Genomic DNA, 21,162 nt, shown 5'->3' on the forward strand with positions numbered 1-21,162 from the left:
CAGGATTCTTCTTAGGTTCGTGTAGGCTGGTTCTCCAAGACGAGGGCAGCTGGCAAAAAGAAGAACTTGGAGGTTTCTCTGCATCAGCCCCTTATAAGGCAACAACTCAGCTGGAGCAGAAGGTGTGTGTGTGTGTGTGTGTGTACATTTGTGTGAGAGAAAACAAGATTGTTTTGTGTGCAACCATCAACCTCCAATCACCTCCTCCCTGCCCTCATTCCTTTTTATTGAGAAAGCATGTGCTCTTCGTAGCATTGCCCAAGAGAATGCCCGTGAGTGGTGCCAACTAAGTGGCTGATCTGTACCCAGGCGAGGGAGGGGGGGTAGGAAAAGGGTGTCCGGCAGCCTCAGCCCCACAAGTGGGGAGGATTAGCTCCGTCACATGCCAGGGCCTTGCATGCACGTTGGCTGTGGGGGGAGGGAAGCCAGACAAGGAGGAAAAGGGGCTTTGTGTCTGGGCTGTTGTTTGCTGCTTTGCTCTGCTCACAACTCTTGTCTCTTCTGGGGGCTTTTTTGTTGTTGTGGCTGTTGAAAACAGGTCATCCCCACCCTCCACCCTGGTTTTGCAGAGGCTGCTCAACACAAAAGGAGATTTTCAGGGCTTTCCCCAGGACGAGGTTGTTTTCTTTGAGGAATTTGGGTTGTCCGTTGAGCGGGGCTGGCGACAGCGAGAGTTACGATGGTGCTGGAAAACACCCTTCCCAGTGCAGACCCCCACGTTTCTCCTATGAGCTTTGTCTCTGGCATGGCACTTCTTTGCTGGCTAGAAGGAAGGGGAGAGGAGCCGGCTAACTCTCTCTTCGGCTACGTACACACCACACATTCAAAGCGCAGTCCCCCAAAATCCTGGGAACTGCAGTGGGCCCTGGGAATTATATGCCCAAGAGGTAAACTGCGGTTCCCACAATTATTTGGGGTGAAATAGTATGCTTTAAATGTGCTTTGCGTGTATGGAGCGTACGCAGCCTTTATTTCAGCGGCTTCAGAAAGAAAGAAGGAAGGAAAAAGGGATCCCACCCACCCCGTAGCTCATTGAGGGTGGGGGAAATGGAAACCACCATGTGCAACAGCCCAGTATGCACTTCAGTGTGTGTGTGTGCATGTGTGCAAACCCATTGTGAGCGTGATTCCTGATGTGCGGGTTCCTGTGACTCCCTCTGCGTGTGTATGAATGTGTGGATTCAGCATCGCTGCCTAGTGGGTGACTCACCACCCTGCATTGTGACGTCGAAACTAGGACTCCGGAATGAAAGAGGGTGGGTTTTTGTGTGTGTTTCCTCCCCCCCCCCTTAAAGGGTTTTGCTCATTATATAAAAGGTAGGCCTGGAAAATTCCTGCCTTCGTTAAGCCGCCCAAGTGTTTCTGAAGTACTTGGCGCTCGAAGAATCGAAAAAGAAGAGATGGGCCTCAAAGGGCAGGCAGTGATGCCAAGCTAGCTCCTTGGCACAGGCAGAGGCATTGATTTTCGACCTGGGAAACGAGTGCCACTCCTGCCCTGGCCAGGCCAGGGAAGCAATAGGTTCCAGAGCAAAGCCATAGCATTAGGGGGAGTCATTTTACCCACTGCTGGAACCCGCAGGAGAAGGTGAGAGCTCTTGTGCTCTGGTCCTGCTTGCGCTTTTCCCACAGGTTGGCCACTGTGACAACTATTAACACTGATTAGAATGCTTACATCACATATATGAAAAGGATTGGGGCAGGGGTTAGGGTGGTGCGCTACCCAGGTGATGCTGCAGCACCCAGATGTTCTAAGGCAGCAGCTAGAGGCACCAAAATGTCACAAACTGTAGACTTAGATGAGACCTCAGGGATCGCCTAGTTCAGCTCTCTCTGCTCCACGCGGGACGTGCAATACCTGGATGCAACCACTGCGTCCCTAACAGGTGGGTGTCCAGCCTCTGCTTCATTGCCTCCATCGGAGGAGAGCCCACCCACCTCCCAAGGTGGACTGTTCCATTGTTGAACAGCTTTCACCAGTTCATTGCTCCTAACCCTTTTAGCTGAATTCTGCTTCCTGGCAATTAACACTGGTTGGTTCTGGTCCTGCCCTCCGGAGCGACAGAGAGCAAATTCCTCCCAACTTCTGTGGGGCAGCCTGTTAGATATTTGAAGATGGCCATCATGTCTTGTGGAGTCTTCTCTTCTCCAGGTTATAAACTTACCCAACTTTTTTCAGCCGTTCTTCTTTGTTTCCAGGACCCCTTGTGTTTTTCTTGGTCACCCTTTCCACTGACCAATGTCTGTCTTACAAGGTGGCACCCAGAACTGTATTTTAGGCACAGTCGGACTAGTGCAAACTAAGAGTAGAACTATTGCTCCTCGTGATCTGTTAATGCAGCCTATGTGAATGCATTTGCTTTTTACGCCGCTGTGTCTCACTGCTGGCTCATGCTTAGCTCACAATAATCTAAGATGCTTACCGTATTTTTTGCTCTATAAGACTCACTTTTTCCCTCCTAAAAAGTAAGGGGAAATGTGTGTGCGTCTTATGGAGCGAATGCAGGCTGCTCAGCTATCCCAGAAGCCAGAACAGCAAGAGGGATCACTGCTTTCGCTGCGCAGCGATCCCTCTTGCTGTTCTGGCTTCTGGGATTCGGAATATTTTTTTTCTTGTTTTCCTCCTCCAAAAACTAGGTGCGTCTTGCTATAGAGCAAAAAATACGGTAAACCCTTTCCAGCTGCATTGATACAAAACTAGGTCTCTTTTCTCAAACCCACCAACCTTACCCATCCCCAATCCTGTATTTTTGCTTATTGATTCTTAGTAGCTATTTCTATTTAATTTCTATTGCATTTCATCTTGTTGGATTTGGCCCGGCGTTCCAGCCTGTTGAGGTCTCTGACTTTTAGGGCATTAGCTTCTCCTCCGTGCTTTGTGCCATACCCCGATTTGATAAGCTACTCTTTCCCCCAAGCTGTTTATAAAGATGTTTAGCAGCACAGGACCTTAAGACAGAGAGTTGTGTGGCACTCAAGACCTTGCTCCAGGTTGATGCAGTGTTATCCATGAGCAACTTGCTGGGTACAGCTGAAGGTTGCTAAGGTATAACTAACCCATAGTAAGTGATCTTGCAAATGACACTCAGGAAAGGGTGAGCTTCCGTGGATCATTAGGTTTCCTCCCTGAAGTATCTCTCCCAGGGTAAAAGCAAGCGCTGCTGTCCATGTGTATAATGAATAAAAACTAGGCAATTTACAGCCTGTGAAGAAAATAACTACTAAACAAGGACAAGCCACAAAAATGTTACAATCCTAAATTTTGACCAACGCTCATGTCTTTTTGTACTGTTTTACTGGTATTTGTATGCCAAAAACGAAACAATACATTTCTGGAAAAGAAAAAGTGGAGGAGTACATTCTTTCAGATGGCTCCTGAACCTTCCAGGTTCTGCTTCTTGCTGAAATTTTAAGTTTCTAGTCCTGTTGGTGGCAGAGATAAATGTGAAAGTTGGGTGGCAAAAAGTAGGAGACCGGAATTAAGGAGACGAGCTCAAAAGGAAGAAGCTCAGGTTAATTTTCCTTTTCAGCTATAGATTGAGATGGCTTGATCCCCCGCACCTATTGATTGATTTGACTAATCCTTTGTTCTTTGCCTCGACAGAGGGCAGTGGGTGCTCAGAGCTGGCTGAGGCAGAGGGTGCCGAGGCGACTGGTGGCACAGCCGAGTCCAGCCATGAAGGGAGAGCCATCACTGCCCCTCTGGTGGTACCCATGGGCCCCGGGAAGCTGCCCATTCCTGAGCGGGAGACCTGGACCCGGCAGATGGATTTCATCATGTCCTGTGTTGGCTTTGCTGTGGGGCTGGGCAACGTCTGGCGCTTCCCATACCTCTGCTACAAGAATGGAGGAGGTGAGGAGGTGGCCACGGGGGGGCGGGGACCAGGTTGGGTGGGTGAGAGCGGGTGTCTAAACTGAGCGCGAGAAGACTCCTCTCTGAAAACACTCTTTTTTGGAGGAAGTAAAGAATTTGAGCTTGGAGCTGATCTGGGAAGAGGTAGCTTCTATTGACTTGCAAGGAGCAAAATCATCCTGGCACCCTGTAGTACCTAACCCATTTTTTGCTGCTCCTATGGCCATAACATCAGCTTCCCTATTCTGTGTCCTGTCGCGTTTTGTGGGTAGCTTCTTCTCTTCACTTCTGGTTAGCCTGGGTCAATGCAGATGAGAAATTTTTTTCATCCCTAAGTGGCAGAAGACCACCGCAAGTATACAAATATGTGTGAGGTCTGTCAGTAGCAAGTGGTATATGGGATTTTTAATTTTTTTTATTAATTATTACTTTTATTAGTATTCTCCACACACACACACACACACACACACAAAAACAATGAAAAATAACAAAACACAAAAACAAGCATACAAAAAAACCCACAAATCCAAATCTTACAAATTAATAATATAAACACTAAAAAGAAAAATAAACGTTGGCTTCCACCAATCCCATAGCACCTCCTTTACCTCTCATTGTGTCTTCCTGTTTTCCTTATCATCTCTATCCTAGCATCTAGATATAAATCCCTCTTTCTTATCCTTTCACTTCACAAGGTTATTCCAGACTCAGCCAGATTTCTCTCCTCGAATCTTGGCTTTTAAGGTATTCATTTAGGCACTCCCATTCCTTTTTCATTTTACCATGTGCATTTTATCATGTGCTTGAACTTGACACAGAAGCTGCATAGAATCATAGAACTGTAGAGTTGGAAGGGACCCCAAGGGTCATCTAGTCCAACCCCCTGCAATGCAGGAATCTCAGCTAAAGCATCCATGACAAATGACCATCCAACCTCTGCTTAGTAAGGAGAGCCCACAACTTCTCGAGGGAGACGGCGAGGAGCATGACAACATTCTCTCTTCTGCCTGTGAATATGCTCACAGCCTAACTAGTTCCATGCACCGTTAGCAGTGTGCTAAGCTACCACTTGGTAAATAATCATGGGGCTATATCCAGCCAAGTTCTGTTCAGAGTAGACCTGTTGAAATTAATGAACTGAAGTTAGTCACATCTGTTAACTTCAGTGGATCTACTCTGAGTAGGACGAGCATCGGCTGCAGCCCCACCTGCCCAGTCAATGTATACCCTCGGATTGTGACTTTTGCAGCTGGAAAATTTTGCACCATCCCTGAAATGTGCCTAATCCCTAACCATGCATTATTTCTAATTGGGACCTGGTTAAGTAAGTAAGGCTGGAGACAAACAGTCATTTTTAAGAGGTAAGAAAGTGACTCAATTGACTTTATCCCACTGTCAGATCTGGAAACTTTTTTTTAAAAAAAAACCCACTCTACAAAATCCTTCTATCAGAGAAGAAAAAAGTGAGACACATGCATATACTTTTGAGCAAAACTCTTTCTTTCAAATTGCTTCTAACTCTCCAAGAATTGCCAGGCTCTGGCCCAGAGATGGGAAGCCTCTGCTTCTCCAGTTGTTACAGGACTCAAGCAGCCCTGACCAGCATGACCAGTCAAAGCTGATGGGAGCAGTGGTGGTTCCTCTAGCTTGACATCCCTCTTTTTCCTGAGAACCTTACTTTTCATTCCATGTGGAAATGGAAAACTGGGATAACTCTGCACATGCTCAGAGGCATCATCCTGTATTGTTGCTCTGCTTCTCTTAGACCCAGTGCTGAAATCAGATTCTTTAGCTGAGCCTTCTGATTCAAAACAAAAAAAAAAAAAAATTTTCCCCTTCCAGTAGCACCTTAAAGACCAACTAAGTTAGTTCTTGGTATGAGCTTTCGTGTGCATGCACACTTCTTCAGATACACTGAAACAGAAATTGCCAGATCCTTCTATATAGTGAGAAGGTGGGGACGGGTATTACTCAGAAGGGTGGTGGGAATGGGTGGTGGGCAGATAGCTGTGATAAGCCTGTTGACGACTCTTAACGACTGCAATAGGTCTTACAGGAAAAAGCAAGGGGTGAGAAGGTGAAAAATGGCTTTGTCATGTATAATGAGATAAGAATCCAATGTCTTTGTTCAGACCAGGTCTCTCCATGGTTTTAAGTTTGGTAATGAGTTGCAATTCAGCAGCTTTTCCTGTAAGACCTATTGCAGTCGTTAAGAGTCGTCAACAGGCTTATCACAGCTATCTGCCCACCACCCATTCCCACCACCCTTCTGAGTAATACCCCTCCCCACCTTCTCACTATATAGAAGGATCTGGCAACTTCTGTTTCAGTGTATCTGAAGAAGTATGCATGCACACGAAAGCTCATACCAAGAACTAACTTAGTTGGTCTTTAAGGTGCTACTGGAAGGAAAAAAAAAAATTTGTTTTGACTATGGCAGACCAACACGGCTACCTATCTGTAACTGGAACTACCTTCTGATTCAGTCCTGGATTCTGAATTGTGGTGCTCCTGCTCCTTTCTGCTCTTATTCCTCCATGTGGGACCTTAATGGCTTTCCTTCCACCCTGTACTCATCTCTCGCGGCCACTGGGAAAAGCATAACCCAAATACCCAGCTGAGGAAGTGTGTGTGCAGCGTCACATGATGTTCCAGAGGGTGGGAAGGAGGGGAGAGCGAAGGAGCTGCTGTGGTCACTTATTGGCTCATTGGCTTCTCAAACCTTAGCCGGGTGGGAAGATTAGTCTCGGTTCAATGAGACCAGATGAGCGAACCGGAATCCTCTGACCGGCATCGGCAGATTTTGCAAGCGGATTCTGTGCTGCCGAGCCGAACAGTCTGGGATGCTTTTCTTTCAAAGGGTTGTGTAACACAAGAAAGGGGGGGGGGGAAACACGCTCCATCTCCTCCAGTGTCTGAAAGTATAGCAAGCATCCCTACCCACAGATGCAAAACTGCTATGGAAATCATCAGATGAATCATTCTGTGCCCCCGCTGATTTATTCGATCCACGTAGTGAGCAACGCAATTCAAACTGGGTTTATGTATAACCTGCATCGAAAATAGCCAATGGGGGAAATAACATAGAGGAGATAAAATCAAGGCCATGTGACTACAGAACTAGCAGAGTGAAACAAACCACCTTTAAAGGCCGCTGGGTCCGTGGATGTTAGCCATGGGGAATTCACTTGAAAACGGAGCAGTATGAATACTGGGTCCCAGGCCTTGTCCACTGGTTTGTGTCCATAGGATTCAGTTTCTTGGACACAGAAGCAGATGCTCAAGAAAGGATTGCTTGCAGTGGATGCCAGAGAATGCCTTCAGTGCTAGAAGCTCACATGCAAACAGGGCTCCTCCTGTCGACCTGTTTGTTGAGCATTCATCCCGATTTTGCTTGCAGAAAGCTTACCTGGAGGTGGTCAGATGATGTCTGGTCCTTACTGACCCTTTGTTCTGGCGGGTTGATTGATTTGAAGTATTTGTAACACGCTCTCTGTTGAATATTTTCAATCCCAGAGCAGGGAAGAAGCAAAAAACAACAAGTAAGGATATACAGTGGGGAAATAACAATATACAAAATTACATATATATTTTTAAGAATTCTTGACATTGTTTTTAGAATGGGTAAAGCAGGTTTTACTGTTTTTAGAGTTTATTTGTTTTCAGAACCTGAGTTTGTGTGTCTTGTATGCTGCTTTTGATGGCTTCGTGCTATGAAACTGAGCCTCACTTAGCTTGAGGGCAGGGAATCTGCTTTGCCTGCAGAAGGTCTCAGATTCAATCTTTTGTGTATCCTTGTAGGACATTTTCCTTTTGTTTGGAATGCTGGAGAACTGCTGCAAATTAGTGTTGACAGTGCTAGGCTAGAGAGGTTAGATAGATGCTCCTAAATGTACAAGATCCCACTGCAGAAGTAAACAGGAGTTAGGGATCAACATCCCCACCCACCCCCTGAATAGCAGGTTGGTGAACAACAAGGGAGAGAAAGCCGTGATTCCTGCACTACAGGGGTTGGACTAGATGACCCTTGGGTCCCTCCCAACCCTGTAATTCTATGAAAATGGGGAAGACTCTCAGGATCTGACTCCTTTGGGTCCACATTTCCGTATGAAACTGCTGAGCCAGACCAGCTACTTTTTATTTAATTTATTCATTTAATTGGGTTGTTTCCCTTCACTGTTCTGTACAATTTATACTCAAACCAGCTCACCAAAAATAAAGCCTCTAAAAATATCTTAACAATGAGATGATTTAAAAGCGGGGGTGGGGGTGGGGGACTGGCACAGTTTATCTGCAATTAAGATGACAGCAGCAAAGAGCGAAAGATTCAAAACAGAGCAGAAGACTAACCATGGCTACTCGGAAGGAGGCTTACTCCTAGATAAGTGGGGTTAGGAGTATAGTCCTCTAAGGGGGCATCAAATGCTTGCTTAAACACACACAAAAAGAGAGTGAGGGTGACAGAACTCTCTTGGGAGGGGTTTCTAGAGTTTTAAGGGGTCACCACCAAAAAGGCCCCGCCTCTCAGTGCTTCTAACAGCGACAGGGCTGACTCCCGATTTCTGCACAGGTGTGTTCCTGATTCCGTATCTACTAATCGTCTTTGTCGGGGGGATCCCCGTCTTCTTCCTGGAGGTGGCCCTTGGGCAGTTTATGAAGCAAGGTGGGATCTCTGCCTGGAACATCGCCCCACTCTTCAAAGGTAAAAGGCTTGGAATGTGAACCGCATAATAAGCAGGCTATGCTTAGGAGCCACTTAGGAGTTGCTGCCAGGGAAAAGGCATATTCTCAGGGCCAGCTTCAGGCTTTTGAGTGCACTAGGCCCAAGAGATGCCTGCAGTGTGCCTTCCTCCTTGCTTCTAGGCCCAATCCATACAGCCCTGCAGAGGGAGAGAGCCCGTGGGGTGCAGTGGGGCCCCTTGAAGTGGTGTGGCCTCTGCAGGGGCCCAAAACTGGCCTTAGGTAGCTCAAGAGAGTCTCCTAGCAGAGCAGAGGTTTTTCCACTTGTGTTCTGTGGGTCCCCAGCGTGACATAAAGGCGTATTAGGGGTTCAGTAACAATAGACATGTTTGCTTGAAATAATGTCATCCTTCCTGACCAACTTACCCCCTCCCCCAAAAAACATTCAGATTTAGGAAAACGTCAAGGGCTCTAAGAATGTGCTCTCATGTAACCTGGGGCATGGCTTGAATTATATAGGGGCTGGGTGCAAGGCTGCCCCCTTTTGTGGCTGCCCACCCCTCAGCCAGGCCCATGCAGACTGTGGGGCGCAATTGGGAACACTTGCCTCGGGCCTTGGAGGGCTAAGCTGGCCGGGGGACTCCAGCAGGGACCATCTGCTTTTTTGAGTTTATAACAAGACTCCCAGACAAGCTCCTGTCTTTCAAAGGTTATGAGGCAGTTACAGTTTGCAGGGGGAGTCTGTGAAGTGTGGATTTCAGCAAGCCTTCCTGTGCATCATTTGAGCCCTGCTCAGCAGCTCAAACAAGGCTTGCCCTTCAGGGAAGAAGACCCCAAATTGACTTGCCTGCACGGGGATTCCATGGTGGATGCCTGGCTGGGGCTGGGGGCTCGTTGGTTCAATGTGGAAACTCCTCCCTGGGAGGCCTGGCAACCATTTCGACAGGCCAAGGATGAGGAAACATCAGTGGCGATCCAAATGTTGCACTGCACCTCCCCCCAACTCTGAACATGGGCCGTTGGCTGGCTGGGGGCGATGGGGGCTGGAGTGCAACCAGACTACCTCCGCCCTTGCTGTAGAACAGCAGTTCTCAACCTGTGGGTCCCCAGATGTTGTTGGACTACAACTCCCATCATCCCTAGCTAACAAGGCCAGAGCTCGGGGATGATGGGAGTTGTAGTCCAACAGCATCTGGGGACCCACAGGTTGAGAACCACTGCTGTAGAAGAACTAGCACAGCCCTTAAAAGGAGCAGCAGAGAGGGCTCCCTGAGGCCCTTTACTAAGTAGCTGCTTGGACGATGAGAACATGGACTCCTCCCTTTGAGTTCATGGAGATCGTGGGGTGGTTGGGGGCTGCGCATGTAGACACAGGACTGAGTCTGCCTGTGAGTGGAGAATCCCCTTTTGCTACCACCAATTTTGTCACTTCTCAATACTAGCCACCAGCGATTCCCCACCCCTCCAACGTTGCATCGTGCATTATTATTATTATTATTATTATTATTATTATTATTATTATTATTAAATTTTATGTATACCCTGCCCTCCCCAGCCAAGACTGGGCTCAGGGCGGCTAACACCAAATATAAAAACAATTGATTGAAATACAGCTTAAAAAACAAGATTAAAATGCAACATTAAAATGCAGCCTCATTTCAGTGGAAACTCAATCAAAAACTTTTTTGGGGATGAAAACGTCAGGTCTTCACCAAGGCTAACTATCCAGACTGGGCCTACAGAGCTGGGCCTACACCAGCAAGCGAGGCAGCTTCCCAGGCATATAGATAAGGCTACACTAGCACATCGGGTTTTTTGGGAGGGGAGCAGGAGACAGACATGGCAGATGAGGCGAAAGGGCTGGCAGCAACGGCTGTGCAATCGGTAAATGCGTTTTGACGCATGGCCTGGAATGCCTCGTATCCAGCCCTCTACGTACATTAGCAGTCAGGGCCACGTGGGGCTACCGCAGGGCTGTGAGGATTCTGCCAGCACGTTGAATAATGTATCGGATGAAGAATTCAGAGCAAGTTTTAAAGCCCTTAAGGTTATTTCAGGACGTGGTGCCGGGAAGCTTGAAAGCGTGTGGGCCACGTCTCTTGTGATAGCTCAGAATTTGGACTGGGGGCTGAATGAGGAAGTGGGGCTTTGACAGAGTCTTGGCCTTCCAGAATAAAATGTGCAGATAAGGTAAACGGATGCTTTATTTGTATATGAAGACACACCTCTTTTTCCTGGCTTTTGACACATGAAATTGTTGGCTATTTGCAGATTAGTTGCACTGCAGAAAGCTTGCTGGGGAGGCCACATATTCAAGAAATGCAAAATAAGTTTAGCTAGGTTTTAATAACAAAAACAAAAACTCCTTTTACATTAATTATATCAATAAGCATGACCCAACCACCAGGGTACTGAGAGAGCTAGGTGCTGCTCTTTATATACTAATACCCAACAGCTTAATTAACATAATTTAACAACACCTTCTATACTGCTTCACAGCTGTAAAACCGGGTCAAGTTATTTGCTGCGGCCCTTAAAGAAATACACATCTTGTGGAACAATAATGAACCTTCAAATTTAAAGAGACCATTCAACAGAGATCATTTATTTTCGGGACCCCCCTTATTTCTGTGAGCGACAGAAAGTTGCTTTAAACTGTTTTTAAAAGTTGTGTTTTAATTGTAGTAACACCCTGGGATCTTAGCGCGAAGGGCAGGCAATGAATAACAGCAGCAACAACATGTACGCTATACAGCTGAGTTTCCCATGGTGCAGAATCTAGATTTCCCTGGCACAGATCTCTGCTCCCCCAGTAGAGTCTATGCCGCCTTCGCTATCAGCTATGCAGCTCAGGCAGAAAGTTGTCATGGAAGAAGAAGGTGGAGTTGGGCAGGGCTTAGGCCTAGTCTTCGCATGTAGCACAGTGAGGTTGTGGGTGTTGGAAGTGCCAGAACGGACTGTTGCCCAAAAGGTGCCAGGTTTAATCCCTGACGTATCCACATCTGATACCTGGGGATGTGGCCTGCCTGAAATTCGGGAGAGCGGCTGCCAGTCAGTGTGGACAGTACTGAGGCAGATGCACCAACGATCTGAATTTGGTGCAAGGCAGCTTCCAATGGATCTCAGGCTGCCAGTGAGGGGCCACCCCACTTCCTTGTTTTTTTTAAAAAAAAACCAAAAAAACCAGGAGATGGAAAACAGTGCTTATTTTCTATTTGCAGGGAGGTCTTCCCTTTCCTTTCACGTAAGGGAGCATTCAAGATATGATCTCTCACCTGGAAGGTAAAGTGGTACATTCTGCTCTACCACGCTGGGACTCTACCACTTCATTCTCACTGCATGCCCAAGCCAGGCCTTGGTGGGAATTGAACGTGCTGCCCTTCCCTCAGGAAGAACCGCATGCCTCCTCCCCTTTCCCCTGAGCCAGCCTCTGACCATCTCGTTTCTCCCTAGGCCTGGGCCTGGCCTCTATGGTCATTGTCTTCTTCTGCAACTCTTACTACATCATGATCCTCGTCTGGGGCCTTTTCTACCTGGTGCACTCGCTGACGGAAACCCTGCCCTGGGCCACCTGCGGCCACTCCTGGAACACCCCCCAGTGCACGGAGCTCTTTGGCCTGGGCGGCTGCGACAACAACAGCACCACCAACAGCAGCACTGCCAGAAACTGCAGCAACCTGGCTGACCAGCGTTCACCCATCATAGAGTTCTGGGAGTGAGTGGGTGCTTGTTCCCTAGAGGGATACCAGGATGTCGGTCTCTTGGGGGGCGTGCGGTGTGGGTCCTGCAGGAAAGGTTCCTGAATTCACAGGGTCAGGTGGGGAAGAATGAGGGGAGACCGGAAAGTGAGGGGGAGGAATGGTTCAGACAAGAAGGGGGTCCTACACATTTTGGCACCTGAGGCAGAAAATTCAAAGGGTGCTTTCCATGGTGATAAAAAAAAAGACATTATATGATTTATATACATTGATTATTTACTAATATTGTTTATTCATCACCTTCCGCACACGTTTCAAGGTGATGTACAAAATATAATAAAAAACAGCTTTAAAAATAGCCTGGAAAATAACAGTGGATAAATTTAAAAACAACCCCCATTGCAGAGACCCGTTTTTAAATATTATATCAATTATATTTACAAAAATTATTGACTATTTGCTGCCTTTTAATGGTACCCGAAATCTATCATCTGAAGTGAGGTGCTTCATTTAGTTAGTTGTTTAAATCGTTTATAACTCACGTAATATTTTGAATATCTCTTAAGCAACGCCTAATGGTGGAGTCAGCACTAGATAAGGACAGGGGCAAATGGTTTTTCTTCTTGTCCTTCTCATGCTCAGGCTGCGGCCCCTGCTAATTTCCCTCTCCACTTCCTTGCCCACCTCTTAGGAACAAGGTGCTGCGGATTTCAGGGGATCTGGCTGAACCAGGAGAGCTCAGCTGGCAGCTGATCCTTTGCCTGCTCACGACTTGGGTCATTGTCTATTTCTGCATCTGGAAGGGGGTCAAGTCAGCTGGGAAGGTAACGGGTCTTCCTTTAAAAGTGTGTGTGCATATTACTGTGGGGGAAGCTTATGAGGAAGTATAACAAAGTTGGTTATGGAATCAGGGCAGGACTTTAGGGCAGATGCTCGGGATTATGCTCATCTGGACAGCCCCCCAAATGTAGCAGGGCTGCCATAACACATTTTGAAGTAAACAATACACAATACCACCTAAAGCATCCTCAGGTGGGGAGCCTCAGGCACCTGGGGGGGCTGAACGTGCCCATCCAGGCATCTCAATCTGACCATCAAGACTCACCAGCCATGCAGTCTGCCCTCTGTGAGTGCTTTTGGCTGCCTGGATTATGCCCTTGAATAGTGCTAATGCCTCTTTGGGGGTATTTTAAAAATCAGATTTCATTACAGTTTTTTCAGTCTACAATAAGGTAAAAGAAAATAATCTAAATAAAAACAAAAACAGAGAAAGAGAAAATAAAACACCAAAGGAAAACCAAAAAAATAAAAGGGGGAAAAAGAGGGAAAGACTTCCAATTTTCCATCTGTCAGTTACATAAAAGAAATTATTCAAAATACTTTTTGGAGCTGGCCGACCTGACCGGAAGAATCCGCGAACAGAAAGAGGAGGAGTACCAAGACGAATGGAAGAAATTGAAGGAGTATTTAGTTAAATATTCTAAGATAACATAAGTAGAACTATTTGTAAGTACCAAATTGGCTTAGGAGTCAAATATGTTAAATTGCATAACACTATGGATAGAAGTGAAAATGAAAAGAAAGAAAGATGTTAATTGCCTAAGTTAATTTTATTTGAAAATAGTATTGGAAAACTGCTACAATGAGCTACATGGAAATTCAGCTAGGGGGATTTGAGGAAGTCATCTAACAATGAAATCAAAAGTGGGATCATAATAGCTAGGATAAATGTTTGTTTGTTTGTCTTTTTTACATTGTAATGTGTTTCTTTTATGTTTGCTATAAATTTGGAAAACCAATAAAAAAAATTTGGGGGGAAAAAGAAATTATTCAAAATATCCACTCTAGAATGACATCCAGCAATTCTACTTTCTGTTAGACAATATTTTCCCAATCTGCCCAGCCAAATGTCTCAGACTAATCCATTTTCCTTTTACACAAAAAAGTCCAAAAGCGCTTCTCTAACTATTTATGAATTTGAGCAATAGCTTTTCTCTAACCAAAACCTATCAACTTTGTCTCCAATAATTTCAACTACCATTCCTCCATATTAAGCAATAATATGACGAAAATGCCTCTTGTTTGATGGATGGAGAGATGGGTGTCTGACTTTTGTGGGGCTGCCATGTAGCCCGGCATGTATGCAGCTGTTGCCCCGCCCACTATTCCCTCTGGCTCCACCCACCACTGGCATGTGGCCCCCTAAAGGTTCCCCATGAGGCCATGTGGATCTCAAGCTGAAAAGGGTTCCCCCACCTCTTAAATAGCGCCCTTTCTCTCCCTAACCCATAATAAGCCTAAAATTACGTAACTGCTCCACTGATAACAAGTGTATATTGGCAATAATAACACACAGGGAGCGCATTACGGTCACTATTGACGGATCCATCTGCATCTTAATGCTGAAATTTGTTCTTTGTAGTTAAAAAACTAAGAAACAAAACTCCCAGCGAAGATAGAATCTGAGAACATGCTGTCACTTCCTCCTTCCGATGTAGCACTTGGACCTGTAATAATTTTCTGACAGTGGTTGCACCACTGGTGTTTGCTGAAAGGCCAACCCCCACCCAGCCACACACAACGTCAGCTAGTAACTGTCATTATACAATTGCTGTGGTGAATGGAAAAAGCCTTGCGTAAGCAGTGGTAAGAAAATACCATAATCACCGTTAAATACAAGCAAATGCAACTGGCGTCCTATCACATCTGGCGTTAATTCTTTATGTGGATGGGAGTGAGAGGTTATTCAGCCAGTGCTCTTGTATCAGGTGACACCACAGTTGCCCTAATTTCTCCTTTGGGTGTGTGTGTTGCTTTTTGGGGTGGGCGTTCTGAGCATCAGAAGTGTTTCTTCTGTGAAATGCGCATCTTTGTGGTGCCCAACAAATAATTTCCTAGTGTGTCTCTGAGCCAAAAAGACACATTTTAAAAAATAAGTACTTATTTAAATATATACATTTCACTAATTTTACATTCATTTTGACATTTTTAAACTTGAATTCCTTCCCCCTCTTTCTGTGGTTCCTTAAATTTATTATCTTCTGCATATCCAAATTAACTTAACTTGCTCATTTATTTATCTTCTTTATATATATATATATACTCTTACATAGCTGCAGGTTATTACAATAATCCTGCCAGTGTTTTTATCTGTAAATATTCAATAAACCATTTCCATTCTTTTATATATAAAAAAAGTTTGTTCTCTTGATTTCTTACTTCTTCCGGTAAGTTTTGCCATTTCTGCATATTCCATAGGTTTTTGTATCCATTCTTCCTTTGCTGGGACTACTTCTTCTTTCCATTTTGGGGCAAGTAACATTCTTGCTGCTGTAGTCGCACACATTAAAAAATTTCTATACAATTTAGGTAGCTCTATCCCTATAATTCGCAGAAGAAAGGCTTCTGGGGTGTGTTTTTTTACAAACATTATTTTCAACATCCTTTTCATTTCATTATATATCATTTCCCAGTAAAAAAGACACATTTTTTAACATGAGCCCCATCCCTTCCTCCTATAGACCAGGCATCCACACCTTGCAACCCACCAATCTGACTGCAGCCACTCAGCACCCATGTGCAACAGCCCACCAGTGTGGTGCTGGTGATGTCCTAATAATAATATTGGAGGATGGATGGCGGCTAACAGATTGGGGTTGAATCCTGACAAGACAGAAGTACTGTTTTTGGGAGACGGGGCGGGCGGGTGTGGAGGATTCCCTGGTCCTGAATGGGGTAACTGTGCCCCTGAAGGACCAGGTGCACAGCCTGGGAGTCATTTTGGACTCACAGCTGTCCATGGAGGCGCAGGTCAATTCTGTGTCCAGGGCGGCTGTCTACCAGCTCCATCTGGTAAGCAGGCTGAGACCCTACCTGCCCGCAGACTGTCTTACCAGAGTGGTCCATGCTCTGGTTATCTCCCGCTTGGACTACTGCAAAGCGCTCTACATGGGGCTACCTTTGAAGGTGACCCGGAAACTGCAATCCATCCAGAATGCGGCAGCTAGACTGGTGACTGGAACTTGCTGCCAGGACCACATAACACCAGTCCTGACAGATCTGCATTGGCTCCCAGTACATTTCCGAGCACAATTCAAAGTATTGGTGCTGACCTTTAAAGCCCTAAACGGCTTCGGTCCTGTATACCTGAAGGAGCATCTCCACCCCCATCGTTCAGCCTGGACACCGAGATCCAGCACCGAGGGCTTTCTGGCGGTTCCCTTATTGCGAGAAGTGAGGTTACAGGGAACCAGACAGAGGGCCTTCTTGGTAGTGGTGCCCACCCTGTGGAACACCCTCCCTACAGATGTGAAGGAAATAAGTAGCTATCCTATCTTTAAAAGACACCTGAAGGCAGCCCTGTTCAGGGAAGTTTTTAAATATTTAATGCTGTACTGTTTTTAACATTTGATTGGGAGCCGCCCAGAGTGGCTGGGGAAACTCAGCCAGATGGTCGGGGTATAAATAATAAATTATTATTATTATCCTTGCTTGGCAGGTGGTCTATTTCACTGCACTCTTCCCCTATGTGGTTCTTATCTTGCTGCTCTTGCATGGCGTGACGTTGCCCGGTGCGCTAGATGGCATCATCTACTACCTGAAACCGGACTGGACCAAGCTTGCTGTGGCTCAGGTAAGAACTGGGATGGCACATTCACCGAGAGAGGGGACGTGGAAGGTTTCAAACAGGGAAGCAGCTGGGAAAACAGAGGCCATAGCCAATATCTGTGTGCAGGGAGGCAGGCCTTTGCATCTAACTGCGCCTTTGCCCTCTGGCCAGGCCAGGCCTGGTCATGCAAGCAAGAGTTCTGCCCCCCACTCGGTGGGTTTTATACCACGGCTGTTCCCCTCACCCCAGGTATGGATTGATGCTGGTACCCAGATCTTCTTCTCATATGCTATCGGGCTGGGAGCCCTGACCGCACTTGGCAGCTACAACCGCTTCCACAACAACTGCTACAGGTGAGGCCCCACACCGCATACGGGTAGTCTTTTAAAAAGAGATCTGCATGGCTTTCAGTCCCCAAGTGTGGAATCTGCTGGCTTGGTCTGAATCCTGATGGAGACACTGCTTTTATTTAAAGCGTTCATTTCTAGCCCTTGTGGTCTTGAATAAAAGCCTTGAAAATGCTACTAGGACTTCTTCAAATAGTGGCATCTATACACCGCACCCACTAGGTCCTCACCTCTCTCCTGTTCCCAACCACACCCCATTCCGCAACCTGCATGTCATCTTCCAACACATTTATTGCTTCCCCTTTTCTGTGTTTTGCTATTCTGCACAAGTACAGAATTAGGTGCAGTACAGAGAATTCAGCAGCCTGACCATCTCCATTCCCTCTCTCCCTCCTCTTTAAAAGCAAGTTTACAGCTAAGGCGACAAATACAGGGCTGAAATTGTGTGGGCAATGCTTGCTGAAACATCAGAAACTGTGTGTGTGTGTGTGCGCGCGCGCGCGTGCGCCTGTGTGCTCGCAGTGTGTACCGTATCATTTTTATGACTTGCAGAAGATGAATGAATTATGCAAGACAAAAATGTCTGCAAATATGCTTGATTTGATCATTTATGTTGGTCACAGAATTCAGCTTTTCTTGGTGCAGATTTTAGGTCGCGTTTAGCATAGAAGTCTGGGTTGCTGTTTGTTTGTTCTTTAAGTGCAGAGTATGCACAGATATGCATATTTCCATCCATGAAACTTCTCTGTTTTCTCTATGTTGGGCGAACCCATGGGCTAGACGCCACCCTCACCCTTGTCATCAGTATTATTAATTTATATACTACTTAATGTGCCAAAATGTCTTCTAAGCAGCTTACAACTTTAATACATAGTGAGAATACTCAAAAAACGATTCCATTAAAATCACTAGTTCAGCTCAGGGGAGAGCTTGCCTGAACAGGTGTGCCTTCAGGAGCTGGCGGAATACCAACACTGATAGGGCCCCTCACATTTCAGCAGGGAGGGCATTCTGCAGCACTGATGCCACGAGTGAAAAAGCCTCCCTCCCTCTGCGTTACCACAAGCTGATAATCAGCAGGCCATGATAAAACTGGTCATGTTCCAGTTGCAGATCGTAGTACCTGGCGCCAGAAGGCAATATGGTTTTTCATGTCATGTGTGGTCTGCTAGTTACCTTCATGGTTGCCACCAATTAATTTGCTGCTGATGCAGGTGAAAGCTGCACACACACACACACACTTAACCCTGGCAACGTCAGCCGCCAGGAAGTAGGAAATGGCAGGAAACAAACCATCGAGCCGCTGTTTGCATGTGCCCCTCAAGATCAAACAGGTTGCCAAGTCCTGCTCTATGACATCATACAAATTTGGAAATCTGGATAAAATAAGGAAATTAATAATTTAAATGGAGACACAATTTGTCTCGAATGCAACATTCGAGGGAGTGTGTGGCGTTGGGGAGTTAATAAGGGAAATGGGGTGCGGCAAAAGCTTTTACACCAATACCTTGAAGCCTTTGATGCCCCACCACTGTCCTAAGATGCCTTTTACGCAGGGGGTTGGACTAGATGACCCTCAGGGGTCCCTTAGAGCTCTACAATTCTATTATTCTAACTTCATGGTGACAGCAGCAAGAGATTAGCACAGTACAGCTGAGCTTCAGGAGGGAGTTTCCTTCCAGCAGAAGATTGGATAGTGCCTATATTGTGCGCTGTTTAATGCAGCTGCTTGGTGCCATCTGCGATGCAAAATCTTACCCATGCTGGGTTTCCCCCCCAAAAAAGAACCCTTTTCCATCTAATGCTAGCCAACTCTGGTTTAATTTGAACCCCTCAAACTATACTTAGTGGTGAGATTCAGTCCTAGAACATGTGACAAGAGTACACTGGGACATATGCAGTGTCTTTCTGTCATTGCAGGGGGCAACTGGGTTTATTAGAGGGAAGGAAGGGTGATTTCCAGGCAGGCTGGGGTCCTGGGCACCTCTAACATGGTACACGCATTGTAACCTTTTGTAAGGGAGGGGAAGTGAGAGGGCACTGGGCACCCACTGGGTCCGAGTGGAGGGTGGGCTTGTGGCTATTGACTTGCCTGATCCTCCCTACAGGGACGCCTACATCTTGGCTGTGATCAACAGCTCAACCAGCTTCTTTGCTGGCTTTGTGGTGTTTTCCGTCCTGGGCTTCATGGCATCGGAGCAGGGCGTGGACATCTCCCAGGTGGCAGAGTCAGGTGAGCGCCAGCTGTGGGGACTTCCTCCGATTCCCACCTCATCAGCCCATTTCACCCTTTCCCTATGAAAAGGTGCGACACATCGGTGCAAAATAGCTGGGAGGCAGAGCACAAAGTCTACCTGGCACCTCCAGGTAGCGCCAGGAAATAGCTCTTGCCTGAAGCCCTGGAGAGCCACTGCCAGCCAGCGTAGACAGCACTGAACTAGATGGAGCTTTGGTCTGATTTAGAAGAAGGCAGCTCCCCTGTGTCCCTCAAAGCTCAATGGCATCTCCATTTAAAAGAACCTCAAGCAGCAGCGCAGAACTTTGACTAGACCACGGAGAACTGCAGCCAATCAGAATGGGAAGAACAGGACCGGCCGGGCCAATGGTGTGTTCTCGCATGCTAAGCTTAGGTAACTTCTTAGAATTTTGGGAGAATGTAAGAAGAGCCTGTTCCATCTGGCCAATGCCCCACCTTCATGCAGCGTCCTATGAGAAGCCTGCAAGCTGGACATGAGCACAGCATCACCCTGCTCACCTGTGCTTCCCAGTAACAGGTATTCAGAGGCGTAATGCCTGTGGCAGTGGAGGTAGAACAGAGCCACAGGTGCGGCTAGTAGACATGGGTAGCCTCATCCTCCCTGAATCCGTTCAACCCCCAAGCTGGTGGCTATCGCTGCAGCCGGCACCCCTCTTAACTCACGTTCTCTCTTGCAGGTCCAGGCCTGGCCTTCATTGCCTACCCCAAAGCTGTGACGCTCATGCCACTCTCCCCTCTCTGGGCGACACTTTTTTTCTTCATGCTCCTGGTCCTGGGGCTCGACAGCCAGGTAAGCCACTCATGGGGAGCGTGTTTTTTTATTGAGCAGAGCACATTGCGGAGGGAGGCACGATGCAGAAATGGCGTAGAGCAGCGGTTCTCGACCTGTGGGTCCCCAGCTGTGGTTGGACTACAACTCCCATCATCCCTGAGCTCTGGCCTTGCTAGCTAGGGGTGATGGGGGTTGTAGTCCAACGACACCTGGGGACCCACAGGTTGAGAAAGGCTGGCGTAGAGGGAAAGCGGCTTCTTTTACTTGCAGAAATCAGTGGGCGGCGTTTGTGCTACGGGTTTGCTAACACGGCTGCAGACAGGAAGGTGCTGCTGTTGGAAGCATGGGAGCAGGAGGTGTTTAAGAAGTTGGCAGCTGGGAGGGAGGGGGGAAGGAAGGGAGGGAGGGAGGGAGCATTCCACCTGAAGCAAGGATGATAGGGAGCAGGTTACAATGGCATGATGGCAATTGGAGCATAATGCTGTGCCCACAGAGCACGTAAAGAGGAAGACAAGAGACTGAACCAGCACTCGCCAGTTCACCTGAATGCAAACGGAGCTCATGTGTTTGCACTGCTGAGGGGGCACAGGGTGTGTGCAGAGTGCAAAGCAGGGCCAGAGAGAGTCCCGGGGGCCAGGTTGAGAGGCCTGGAGGGCCACAGCTTGACCTCAGTCCTGAGGTTCCACACCTCTGTGTTTAAGCAGAGCGTAGACCAGCACCTTGTGCCAAGTTTACCCCCCCCTCTCTCTCTCATATGTTATTTCATCCTGCCAGTTTGTGGGAGTGGAGGGTTTCATCACTGGCATCCTAGACCTGTTTCCGCAGCCAGCAGCAGGCTCGCCGCGCAGAGAGATCACCGCTGCGATTTGCTGCCTTGTCTGCTGTATCATTGACCTCTCCATGGTGACTCAGGTGAGGCCGATGTGTGGGAGAAACCCTTTCTATACGA

General features: G+C 47.1%; 1 protein-coding gene and 1 long non-coding RNA gene across 5 annotated transcripts in view; one reads left to right on the forward strand and one right to left on the reverse strand.

The window, feature by feature from the left end:
• The window catches only part of LOC310756683 (sodium- and chloride-dependent creatine transporter 1-like), a 30,914-nt gene that overhangs the window by 1,488 nt on the left and 8,264 nt on the right, over positions 1-21,162 (forward strand). The window contains exons 1-10 of one of the 4 annotated variants that reach the window (XM_083601237.1): positions 1,213-1,883; positions 3,602-3,850; positions 8,421-8,552; positions 11,984-12,245; positions 12,920-13,052; positions 16,727-16,861; positions 17,087-17,190; positions 19,293-19,417; positions 20,119-20,231; positions 20,988-21,125. In XM_083601237.1, the coding sequence (XP_083457363.1) occupies positions 3,712-3,850; positions 8,421-8,552; positions 11,984-12,245; positions 12,920-13,052; positions 16,727-16,861; positions 17,087-17,190; positions 19,293-19,417; positions 20,119-20,231; positions 20,988-21,125 (1,281 nt within the window). In that variant the 5' untranslated portion in view covers positions 1,213-1,883; positions 3,602-3,711. Of the gene's footprint in view, positions 1-1,212; positions 1,884-1,919; positions 2,150-3,601; positions 3,851-8,420; positions 8,553-11,983; positions 12,246-12,919; positions 13,053-16,726; positions 16,862-17,086; positions 17,191-19,292; positions 19,418-20,118; positions 20,232-20,987; positions 21,126-21,162 lie in introns of those variants that run through there. The other 3 variants (XM_083601236.1, XM_083601234.1, XM_083601235.1) reach the window with 3 other exon arrangements.
• On the reverse strand, positions 4,251-6,622 carry LOC310757397. The gene is made up of 2 exons (XR_014545152.1): positions 6,325-6,622; positions 4,251-5,648 (listed from the first exon to the last, which is right to left on the reverse strand). It is a non-coding gene; the product is annotated as an uncharacterized lncRNA (long non-coding RNA).

Source organism: Podarcis filfolensis, assembly GCF_964270895.1.
Source record: "Podarcis filfolensis genome assembly, chromosome: 2".
Classification (NCBI taxonomy): domain Eukaryota; kingdom Metazoa; phylum Chordata; class Lepidosauria; order Squamata; family Lacertidae; genus Podarcis; species Podarcis filfolensis.